General features: G+C 45.5%; 3 protein-coding genes across 3 annotated transcripts; all 3 read right to left on the minus strand.

Annotated features, from left to right (window-relative positions):
• Positions 1–2,724: 2,724 nt before the first annotated feature.
• Positions 2,725–4,667, minus strand: SERLADRAFT_451376 (uncharacterized protein; the record flags this gene model as incomplete). The annotated part of the gene is made up of 6 exons (XM_007321013.1): positions 2,725–3,730; positions 3,860–3,899; positions 3,954–3,978; positions 4,040–4,177; positions 4,227–4,397; positions 4,454–4,667. 6 exons carry the CDS (start codon positions 4,612–4,614, stop codon positions 2,871–2,873), a joined length of 1,395 nt encoding a protein of 464 aa, XP_007321075.1.
• Positions 4,668–5,922: 1,255 nt separating this feature from the next.
• Positions 5,923–6,653, minus strand: SERLADRAFT_410010 (uncharacterized protein; the record flags this gene model as incomplete). The annotated part of the gene is made up of 2 exons (XM_007321014.1): positions 5,923–6,517; positions 6,550–6,653. The coding sequence occupies 2 exons, from the start codon at positions 6,651–6,653 to the stop codon at positions 5,923–5,925; spliced, it is 699 nt and encodes a 232-aa protein (XP_007321076.1).
• A 523-nt stretch (positions 6,654–7,176) lies between these two features.
• Sllcc4 (laccase) lies at positions 7,177–9,547 on the minus strand (the record flags this gene model as incomplete). Its single annotated transcript, XM_007321015.1, has 11 exons — positions 7,177–7,408; positions 7,471–7,535; positions 7,590–7,613; positions 7,676–7,827; positions 7,878–7,898; positions 7,960–8,695; positions 8,750–8,777; positions 8,844–9,078; positions 9,130–9,198; positions 9,257–9,308; positions 9,366–9,547. 11 exons carry the CDS (start codon positions 9,545–9,547, stop codon positions 7,353–7,355), a joined length of 1,620 nt encoding a protein of 539 aa, XP_007321077.1.
• Positions 9,548–11,110: the final 1,563 nt, after the last annotated feature.

An 11,110-nucleotide genomic window follows, 5' to 3' on the forward strand; every position in this document is an offset into this window, starting at 1 on the left:
TCAAGCATTGATTGTAAAACTGTTTCGTGGTCCTGCGAACGAACGAGTTCTCGCTTGAGATCCGAGTTACTCTCTAGCGTCCCCTATGATGCTCGTAGTGGGTAATTTTTCATGGATCATAAATCAAGACAAACCTGATTAAGGCTAGTAGCAGCATCTAAACGTTCCTGGGTTTACCTTTCAGAGACAAGTTGATTATAACTGGACAAAACCTCACCTGGGCATCACCAAGATTCTCCTTCGTAATTCTAAGTGTGACGGACTGATCGTCAAACCGCTCTTGTAGAGCCTTAGAGCATTGTGATAATCTTAAGCAAAAGAAAATATGCATGAACAAGGCGTCTTACCTTACAGCGTGATTCCACCTCGTGTACTCTGAGACTGTAATGTTTAGAGTTCAAGAGTGAAACAAACTGGAGATTCACCTGCGATGCTCTTGCTCGATTTCCTTTCCCGCTTCTACCAGCTTAATTTCCAGATCGTGCACTTTTTCCGCCAGTGATTCTCGTTCAGCAATACTACGAGCATATTCTACTGAAGATCGACTCGCAGACACCTCCGCAGACACTAACCGCTCCTGGAGCTCCCGGTTTTGTTCTGCTGCTCTATCCAGGTCTCTGTCTATTTTCGTCTGCCTAAATAGTTGTGGGTGTGCAGTGTCACTTAATCAAGCACAGTATGGAAACCCTACCTGGCATCATAATCTTTCATATTTTGCTCCTGAAAAGATATGGTATTGTGTAAAACACGAAGCTGGGCTTTCGTCTCCTGAACTAACTCGTCTGACTCCAGTAGCCTAAGAGCAAGGAGGTAAGGAAAAAAAGGCCGTGATATGATTAAGGTTTATAGTCACTGCTGTTCAAGTGCCTTGTTTCGCGTTTCTTGGTCTTGAAACCTTGGTTCAAATGGTATTATAAGTACTCCGATAATGTGGTACAAAAGAATGGACAGACCTATTCTGAGCAAAAGACAGCTGTTGTTCCAAGTCGAGAGCTCGAATCCTCGCATCAATTACTTCCTGCCCTTGTCGTCGAATGCATTCGGTCATGTCACTTATGCGCTCACCTAAGCAGTATCAACGCGGAGTAATAAGGAATAAAGCATATTACGGAAACATACTCGAATCCTGCCACTTCATGGCTGCTGCTTGGAACGCTTCACTTTCGCGTACTTGACGTTCCTCCAATTCATTCACGCGAGATCTCGCTTCAACTAGCTCTGAGCCCATAGACTGGAGTTTATCGCGAAGAATGTCAGCGACTTGTTGCGCTGAAGAGCAATCAATGACGTCAGCCTCACTTTTGAAAAAACTGAGATAAACTAACTGTTCGCAAGCTGCCCATGAAGTTCGTTAAGTACGGACTTCGTTGTGACCCCTTGAACATAATTTCCGTCCATATCAAACATAGCCTCAATATCTGAAGGAGAGTAGCTAGTTAGGTAGGTTTGATGATAAACCGGGAACAATACGTTTGAGGCCCGAGTGTGTATCGTCTCTGAGTTTCGCAACGCTTTCCATGGTGTTACGAGCTTCCAGCATAAATGTAGCATAGGTCTGGGTTTGCCTATGTAGAGAATCAAATGTCATCTTCAACTCGGTGTAACTGTGTAACGTTGCTATTGAAAAAAATACGACTATGTTGATAATGTGTACGTACTTTTTGGATGTAGCTTTCAACGCTTTAACACTAGCGTCCTTTATCTTCAACACTTTCTGATTGAGTTCAGAGATCTGTTGATCTCTATTGTCCAGTTGTGAGTGCAGATATTCTATCTGAGCACGCTAAAGGCAGACATTCATAAGCACATAAAGCGTAGATGTCCGATCCCATACCATTCTTGACACATCGTTCTTCGCCTGTCGAAGGTTGTTGGCGAACTTCGAGAGGTACGCATCCTCAGATTGATCGTCATTAGGTAAGTCAGAAGGCATAAAGGATAAAGCACGCGTATCCTGCTCTTTCTGGATAAGACCGTCATGGTTAAGTGTGTTATCTCGAGGTAGGGACTGTCGGGAGACATTAAAGGATGAGTGAGGCATAGGACCACGGGGAGTATAATCCACTATATCAGCGGCTACATCGACTGAAGTTAGTAGGTATATATTTGAGGGGAATTTCTTTGATACCATATGGTTCTTCCTTGAGGTGCTTTGCGCTACCTACAGACAAGTGAGCCAAAGAACGTGACTAACACGTCGTTGTAAGTGGTATATTCCAAAATAATGTAGTGAGAATACGTATAGCACTTACGGTTGTAGCTGCGGGACGCCTGGCATCTCTAGAGCTGGCTGTATGCGGATAGTTTGTAGTGTCGAAGCTATCAAGCTCTCGTTTCATTGACGTAAAGGCGACAGAGCTGGAGCTCCCGTTCATACTTTTACGTTCAGGGTCATTATTTTCAGAAAGTTTAAAGCTCTTTGTCGTTCCAAATGCTGGGGCTAGAGAAGAGGATTTGAAAGACCAAGAAGTGGATCTCGTTGAGTTCTTATGACCAGTATCATGAAGATCAGAAGGGATAAGCTTGAATGAATTCAAAGCTTTTGCCTCTGTCGTTCTTTGATTGTTATCAAGACAGTTTTCTGAACGAGAAGAGAAATAGGGCGTTTGAGAGTTCTCCATATGTGTTGGTGATAGTAGGAAAGAAAAAGGGCGCGTCACTGCGAAAGCTGCTGCTGACGCGCGTGTAAATCACGTGATTTGATTTATCACTCGCTCGTAAAGTAAAAATATTACAGCACATAATAAATTGAGTTTCGCCTCCAGCATCGCGATGGTCCTGGCTAAAAATACAGCAACTGTTGTACAAGAAGAATAGACTGAGAAACAGTAGTAGTACAGAACTGAGAATACAAAACATTCTTAACGATCTTACTCTTTCCACGCATCTTCCCATCCTAACCCACTGTAATCCCATTTCCCAGCTCCCTCACCATGCGAGACCCATCCAAGAGTGTCCATAATCACGCCAGCAGCTCGGACAAATACAGTTCCGTCTAGCTTCTCGACGCCAACGTGTGTTTCTTTCCCATTGTAAGAGGAGCCGAGAACCTGTCCAGGAGCTTTGTGCCCGTAGTGTTGAGCAGCATAGTAGAGAGTGCGTATGGCCTTCAGAGTATGAGCGTCCGGAGCATGTACCACGGACACTAGAATACCATGCCATGGGTTCAGATAAGATTCAGTTCCACAGGGTCCACCGATTGCCGACGCGCTGGGCTTTTGCAGCATATATTCGTCAAAGTTCGGAGGGCGGGGCACAGCGGTATACGACAACAAAAGCTCTGGATTGATTCTGGGGCGTCCGCGCATCAGGACATACATGACCACAACCGGTAAAAGCCCCTTCAAAAGTTTGATTCTCGATGCTTTCGTTGGAATGATCTTCAGCAGAGATGGAAGGAAAATCGTTGCATTAAGGACATGCATGAGGAAGAAATCCAGCCTTGGTTTACGCCCCTCTTTTCCTGTAGCTGCCAGCAAGAGAGTTGACATCCAGAAAAACTCCTCGACTTTATTCCCCAATTCTACCTCGTCTTCAGCCGAGGTCGACTTCCACCATAGTCGGCATATTCGCTTGATTTCTTCTGGTCTCCCGTCTTTCATGAGTGCTTTTCTGCGGGAACTCAGAAGAGCATTCGGATCGTACGGCATGACTGGTTTCAGAATGTTCGAGTCATAAACTTGGCGAAGGATACACAGCAAGGGCAATCCTCCTTTTGGTATTGTATCTTCTGTTTCGTGGCTCGTGAAGTCGAAAAGTTCAGGGTATAGTGCTTCATGAACCGATGCTTGAGCAAGACCTATACAGTTTCACGCTCATTGAGCGCCATGTGATATTAAAGGACTACAACAAAACAAACCTTGCGCTATCATAGCATCGCTATCAAACTCGGCACCATACTATTCGCTTATGTGTCAGAAAATGGGAAACCATGTTTAGGATAGAGTGCTTGCCCCAGTTTGAATAAAAGGATGGAATCTACGATAAACATGTATTACATGTTTAAAAGAGTTTAGTTTAGATGAATCATATCACTCACGCGCCAGCCAAAAACCTCGACAGCATATTGCTTTCGGCCTTGTTGACGGAGGGATTGAATACAAGTGCTTCCAGTGTGTCTGGAACTCCATGTGTGGCGATTTCGGCAGTGAAGAAACTCAGAAAGGCAGAATAGTACCTGGACGAACGTTATACACCACTGAGAGGGAGAACGCGCATATACGCACTTTTGCTTTCCAAGATAATGCTCAAAGTTATCGCGATTGATTTGAGGCTGATGTTCATCAATACTATCGTTTGCAGATCCGCTCAAGATTGGCCTCTGTGACTTATTCTCCTCATTGTATATGTCTTGTAAAAGCTTGGTTGATGCTCCCAAGTCATACGCCGCCAACAGGCTCCCCGCATCAATTTGAGCGCGTTTAGTCAGGCACTACAATATAATCATGCTCACTGGTGGCTCAAATGATTATGAAGTCCAGAAGCAACAAAAAAGCAATGATTCTCCCGACGATCGTCTGCAAGTAAACGTTGAACAGTCTCCTGAGTTTCCGGTGTCCTTCCAGGAAAATTAACAATGCCTGGTTTGATGGTTGCAGGGAGGTCTAGGGGCATGATGGTTGACTAGGAGACTCTAGCTCAATGGAAGGGAGGAATGAGTGATGGTCTAGGATAGGAGCACTGGCTTGTCGTTGTTATATGGCATACGTCACACCAATAATGCTTGGTAACACTGACAGTCACCTGGTCCTCAGGTAATCGCCCTTGCCTTATTTAGGGAACTAGATCGAGACTAATCAAATCACAATGCATGTCTAAGTGTGCTGTCGAATAGTCCCTACAAGCCTTCCAGTTACAACAAATAGACAGAGATGATAGTCATTTTGTCAATAAGTCGGGCGCAGTTGAGTTCCTGAGATCTGGAACATTTATCGAAAATGAATGGGTAAAGACCAGTGACAACCCGGACATCGCAAGTGCAGTCGGAAGCGACACATCCTCTGATGGTAGTAAGGCTCCTGAATGTCGTAGCTATGAAGTCGGAGCAAGCACAGAACAAATATCGTTGTCGACAGGGAAGGAATGCGACCCTGCTATAGTCTAGTAGTACCCTAGACGTGTTCATGAGAGACCAGATGTGATTGGATGGCGTGGAAAAGACAATGGAGTTTTGTAGATTCGTAGGTCGGCTTTCGGTACGCCAGTTGGAAAGAAATAAGTACCTGCGATCCACTACCAATATGACCATACGTGCATGACGGCCAATGCCATTCTATTTCAACTCTTGTATAGTCAGTGAATACTAGGTAGACACAGCAGTGAATATTGCGAACCTAGCGAGATCACATTAGTTGTTCATGATTGACCATGCGCGACGGGTGTGGAAGTTCCGGTCAAATTGAAAGGCTACGATATCGTCGAATAGTGTTTGAGCGTTGCATGGCTGAGGGTTGCCGGCTTTCGACCAGGATAAAACTATTCTATGACCTTCTGGGTTTTGCTATTAGATTGACTGGTCGATATTGGTGCGAAAAGCAGACGATAGTTGGATTTTGTGCTTTGTAGATAGCCCGTTCGGACCTTTAAGATGTAGTAAGTACATAAAGGACCTTCAAGTTGCAAGTTGGGTTTGAAAGTGTCCTCTCAGCCATCGTACGCTGTCACGGATACTGTGACTGTAAAGTGGTTGCTGGGAATAATCGCGGGAGACAAATTTTTTGGAATTTAAAAGCCCACCGTTTCCATATTTTTCTCCGCGGCGGGCGCGAGGCCCAAGTAATCCAATGCCTGAGTTTTCTGAATACTGAGCGCTGAGCGACCACAAAGGCTCGAGAAGGCCGTTGACGTCTGGAATGATGATGCTCACAGGATTTGGGTATACTCAATCAGTACGTGATCGCGCCATTGCGCTCGCATCCCCGCTTATCTGCCCTTCGCTTTAGTTCCGATAGTAAGGTTTACTAGTAACCGCTCTCCATTAGCTTTTGGAAATTTTGGCTGAACATCACAAACTGTCTTGCCACCACTCAACACGAGCCACCAAGGTGGGAATATTAGAAAGCCTCCATTGCCAGTTTGTGCTCTTAGCACTGCGTTGAGAATCAGTTTGGTTGCGAAAAGGCGATCAGTCTTGTCAAGGACGTACGGAGGACCTGATGTGATCTGTCTTGCTGTCCATCGACGGCCATCAATCGAGGGCCAGCCCCAAACAAGGGTTGAACCACAGTGGCACACAACTGATATCCCGACTACGCCATCACCCCTTCCAATCCGCAGGAATAAGTTCTCGTTATACAATTCACCGCGATGGCGGGTATTTTTCTTATTCGTCGCACCCCTTCCAATCCGCAGGAATATGTTCTCGTTATACAATTCACCGCGATGGCGGGTATTTTTCTTATTCGTCGTTTCAATTTCATCATCGTAGAGATCGAAGACAACGTCCGGCGGGAGCGGTGCAGGTGCACGCGTGCATTCTGTGGCTGTCAGCAGCCAGTTCACACCCACGGCGTTCAGGCTGTGTCAATTGCATTGTTCAGTGAAGCCCACATTAAGGATCCTGTCTCTGTGAGCGCTAGGCTTGCAAGATTGTTCTTCAGGAACGCATGTATTGCGGACGCGCAGGTCAATCTGTCACCCCGACAGTTGTACATGTGGTCTACATTCCTGCCAAGTTTGTCAACGTTTGCGCACTGGTTGACTCGCCGCTTGGGCTTCAGCATTAACAACACTCACTGTCAAGATTGGGCGGAGGATATTTTCCCGGGGCCCCTACGGAATATAGATATACTACTGAGATGTTGGACAAGATGCGGAACCGGAAGCTGATGAGTCTTCGCGTCCGGTTTATATAGCAAGCATACCAATGGTCTCCCTAGTGCATGTAAGCTTGATGATTGCGCAGCATGCGGAACTTCTTGATTACTGAACAAGTTCCGTTACTCAGCGCTCAGCGCTCAGCTCTCTTCTCAGCACAGCTTGATCCTCGACCAACTTATTGCATTCCCTTATCTAGCCAGATTTCTCCTGATAGTCAGCGCTCATCACTGCAATTATTAGCAAAGCTCAGCGCAGCCCGTAAAATGCAAAAGGATAAGGCTCGTTGCTATTGATTTACATCGCCCGCATCCTGTGTATAGCGCGGCCACATATCAATATACACTTATATTACGAGTTAATCGATTAATCAGTGATAATCAATATCACGCATTATTAAATAGCCATTACAAAGACAGACAGACATAAAAAAAAAACCAAGAAAGTAAAGACAGAGTAGGGGAGACGTAACAAAATTATAGCAAGTTGCATTATATAGTAAATTACCAAGATATCTTAGACTCCATTAAACTTGATTACTGCTGAGCTCCGGTCAAACCATCATACAAGGGGCAAAGTTCGTCCCACGCAGCTAGATGAGATCCAGGAACATTCAATCAAGAATGTGAGGATGTACATAAATTGATCACATACCAGGAACACTCGAACTATGGTTCTTTATTTCCTTGGGAGCCTCTGCCATTACAACAGCAAATCCTCTGAGAGACGAAAGTTAATATGGCCAAATGGTGAGAAAAATTCAGTTGACTTACTTGTTGAGATGCCAGTCGATGTGACTTTAAAAAACAAAGTCCAGGTAAGTGGCTCAATCTCTGAAGAGGGAAATGAAAACGCTTACCAATGGAAGAACCACGGTCCGAAATTATCGGTAACAAAACGGAAGGTGACATTGTCCCCGGGATTTCCTCCTAGCGATACCGTATCTCTGCGAACGGGGTTTACGAAGTTGGGAGTGCTGTTTCCGGAAGTTCTGATAACATCGAACGTATGCTAGATATAGGGTAAGAATTGGGCCGCTCGTTAGTGAATATATCACTTACACCATGAAGATGCATTGGGTGCTAGAGTAACCGGGTAGTCAATCTCAATTAGACAATGAAGAGAAAGGCCAGAATTGCTCACAGGTCCACCAAGAGCCGAGGCTGAGTAAGGTACGGATATTTCGACCGTTTTGTTAGGCTCCAGAGTATACACGCTACCAGCTGGCAACAAGTTCATGGGATGTTGGCTCCCGCTAAGGATCTGAAGGAGTACGGGAGCCGCGGGCGTTACGAAAGATGCGCTGTTCATAGTGAACAAACCGGAGGGCAATAGGTCGATGTCAAAGTTGATATTGATATCTGCCTTGCCAATTTCAGGTATTCCCGGTGCGCCAGGGTTTATCAAAGGGTGAAGATCACTCTCTACAAGGAGATTTTGAATTGTCGATTCGGTGGTCGGGTCGAGTGCGGGAGCACCGTTATACCTCAAAATAGCAGAGTTTAGACCACCGGCAAAGGTCTGATTGGGTAGGTTTGACTCTGCACGGATCCAATAGTTATCCACCGGCTGGTTGGCGGTAAAGACGACAGAATAGCGCTGAGCGGAGAATATTTGAATAGAGTCCACTTCGACAGGTTCCGTCTCAATCCCATCCGCTTCAATGACGGTCATGTTATGCCCATCGATCGAAAAGATGAAATTAGGGTCACATGACATGCTGATCAAACGGAAGCGATATCGTTTTCCTTGCTGGACGTTGACTACAGCTAATGCGGAGGCGGGACCACCAGGGTACCGTCCGAGTCCATTAATGAGCGTTGAATTGGCAGTAACAGCGCCGTTGATTTGGTTCAATTCAGATGAGGGATCGTGATACCTGTTTTGATATATGAGTGGATATGAAGCCTTAGGGCGTATACTGATAGCCTACCAGTCAGCCAAAGTTATGATGGTTGTTTCTGGATTCGCATAGGGATATTAATAAGTCAATTGAACCGCATAAGAAACAAAGGAAAGCAACAGACCATCGTCCACATCATACATATACGCAAGAGGATCATTCGGGTCATAGATGACCAGAGGACCTCTCAATCCATCACAGTACTGCGTCGAAAAGTGAGAATGATACCAGTAGGTACCCGACTGGTCAGGAACGTCAAAGTTATACTGGAAAGAATGATTAGCGGTAATTGGACATTGGGTGACGGAGGAGGTGCCGTCAGCATAACTAGTCCCATGCTGGAAAATGCCATGCCAATGCTTGATGATGATCAGCACGTGACCGCTTCAATATGAAAACTGGTTGCTCACTATACTGGTTACTTTCGGCATCGAATTGTCTACCAACTGATTATGTACGTTGACGCTGAAATGATCCCCCTATTGTAGACCAGTATCAGATACCATAGAACGTAGAACATTTGTGATAGATACTCACTATATTGGCCTTGATAATAGGACCTGGGAATGTCCCGCCGGCGAGAGTAGCGCTGCGAGCACACAGTATGAGCTTGGGGAGAAAAAAGGGCAGATGATATATGACTTACGAACGCTCAAAACCATCGGGTGCGATAACTTTGTTAACAATATTGAGATCAGTCACAGGTCCGACGACGGTGGATGGCCCTTGATTCGAGCTCCTGGGATATGGGCCTCGAACAATAGAAGCCGCAAAAGACGGCGAGGGAAGAGTGGAAAGAAGAAGAATAAATGCAATATGATAAAACATGGCACGTATAGATAGGATTAAATGCTTTGTGTTAAGCTAACCGGAGACGATGGGTATGAATTAGTGAGAGTATATCGCTTCGTCCAACGTCTTATATATGCCCAGTTCAGCGTCAAATAATGATATGCTACTGAGAGCTGAGGCTTGCAGACATAGCTTAGCCTTTGGTTGCTAACATTCCGAGTCAATGCACGGCACGGTATTTCGTTCCATTCCGAGCGGTGTTGTCATTGACATGCGTGGTGACCTGAGAATGCCGCACTTGGGATTGGCTTCAGTATCCGGATACGAATGACCGAACGACCAAAGCAAAAATCCACTACTGCAAGTGCAAGTGTGCCTACAGGAACGGTTACAATCAATGCAGTGGCAGATTGGCCCCTGTAAGGCATAACCATACTTACATTTTGAAATATTCTGTTCGTATTTCAAACTTGAATGAAAGCGCTACATTTTGGATAGCTGAGCCATATTACGTGTTTGAAATTGGCTCGGACGGCGCGGTCCTGACTGCAGAAGCGGTTCTGGTCAGAATGGACGTAGAAACATATTGAAAAGAGACAGCAGCGCCCTTCTCTAACTTAGTCAAATGATAAAGTGCATGGATAGTAGTAGTGACTGTCACGGTAGTGGAGCGTAGTTGACACGATTTGGCTCGGTTGCAGTTCACGGACATATTGGGAAATTGAGACTCCGTCCATACTTTACCTAGTATAGCTCAACTTGAAAGGAATAGCCATGCAAACTCAAATTTTACAGTCTTCGGTTGAACCATATCATTCACTACCGTTTCGAGCTAGAAGAGAAATGTTGTTGTGAAAAGGAACATCTAAAGCAGTCCTGAAGGACGATAAGCTTCACTTAGGCGGTAAGCAGTTGCTTCAGGCTTCAGCGCCAGTTCAGCGCTAATATGAACCGTGACGCGACCACGCATTTGTCTTTTACAGTGCTTTGACCAATAAATCGGATATCAAAGCCCACCACCGTTGCTTGCCCTGTGTTAAATGAAATGTTCATATCTGCCATTGTCTCATGGAGGCAGCCTTCAATCCTTTCGATTCATGTGCCTAAACTCAGGTCAAAGATTGATCTTAACTACCTTCCACGGGTAGGTACCAAGCCGACCCGTTGTTCGGATGATGATAGAAATGCTGTCACGGACGCACCAGAACCCCTCAGCATGGAATGTAAAGCTGGTTCAAGCATCGTCCACGCCCAAACTTGAGAATGCCCCAGCTGCACATGTCTAGCAACTACGGTTGCATGCTATGCCTCGTCTTGGTGCTGCATCGCACGGGACGTACCCCATAGGAACACGATATTTTGATCCGTGCAAGAGGTTTCGTCATTATGAACTATTCACAACTTTCCTCGACACTGGATTGACATTATTACCGCCGTGCTTGTGAGCCTATTTTCTCACCATAGCACGAAGCATCGGGTTACTGTCAACTTTGTACGTCGGAGCCGTGATTCTTTCTGATTGATATTACGACGAATGGATATTTTGTCCCGTCTATGTCCTGGAACAGGTACTTCGATTTACAACTTTTCTAGGACCAT

Source organism: Serpula lacrymans (assembly GCF_000218685.1).
Source record: "Serpula lacrymans var. lacrymans S7.9 unplaced genomic scaffold SERLAscaffold_10, whole genome shotgun sequence".
Taxonomy (NCBI): domain Eukaryota; kingdom Fungi; phylum Basidiomycota; class Agaricomycetes; order Boletales; family Serpulaceae; genus Serpula; species Serpula lacrymans.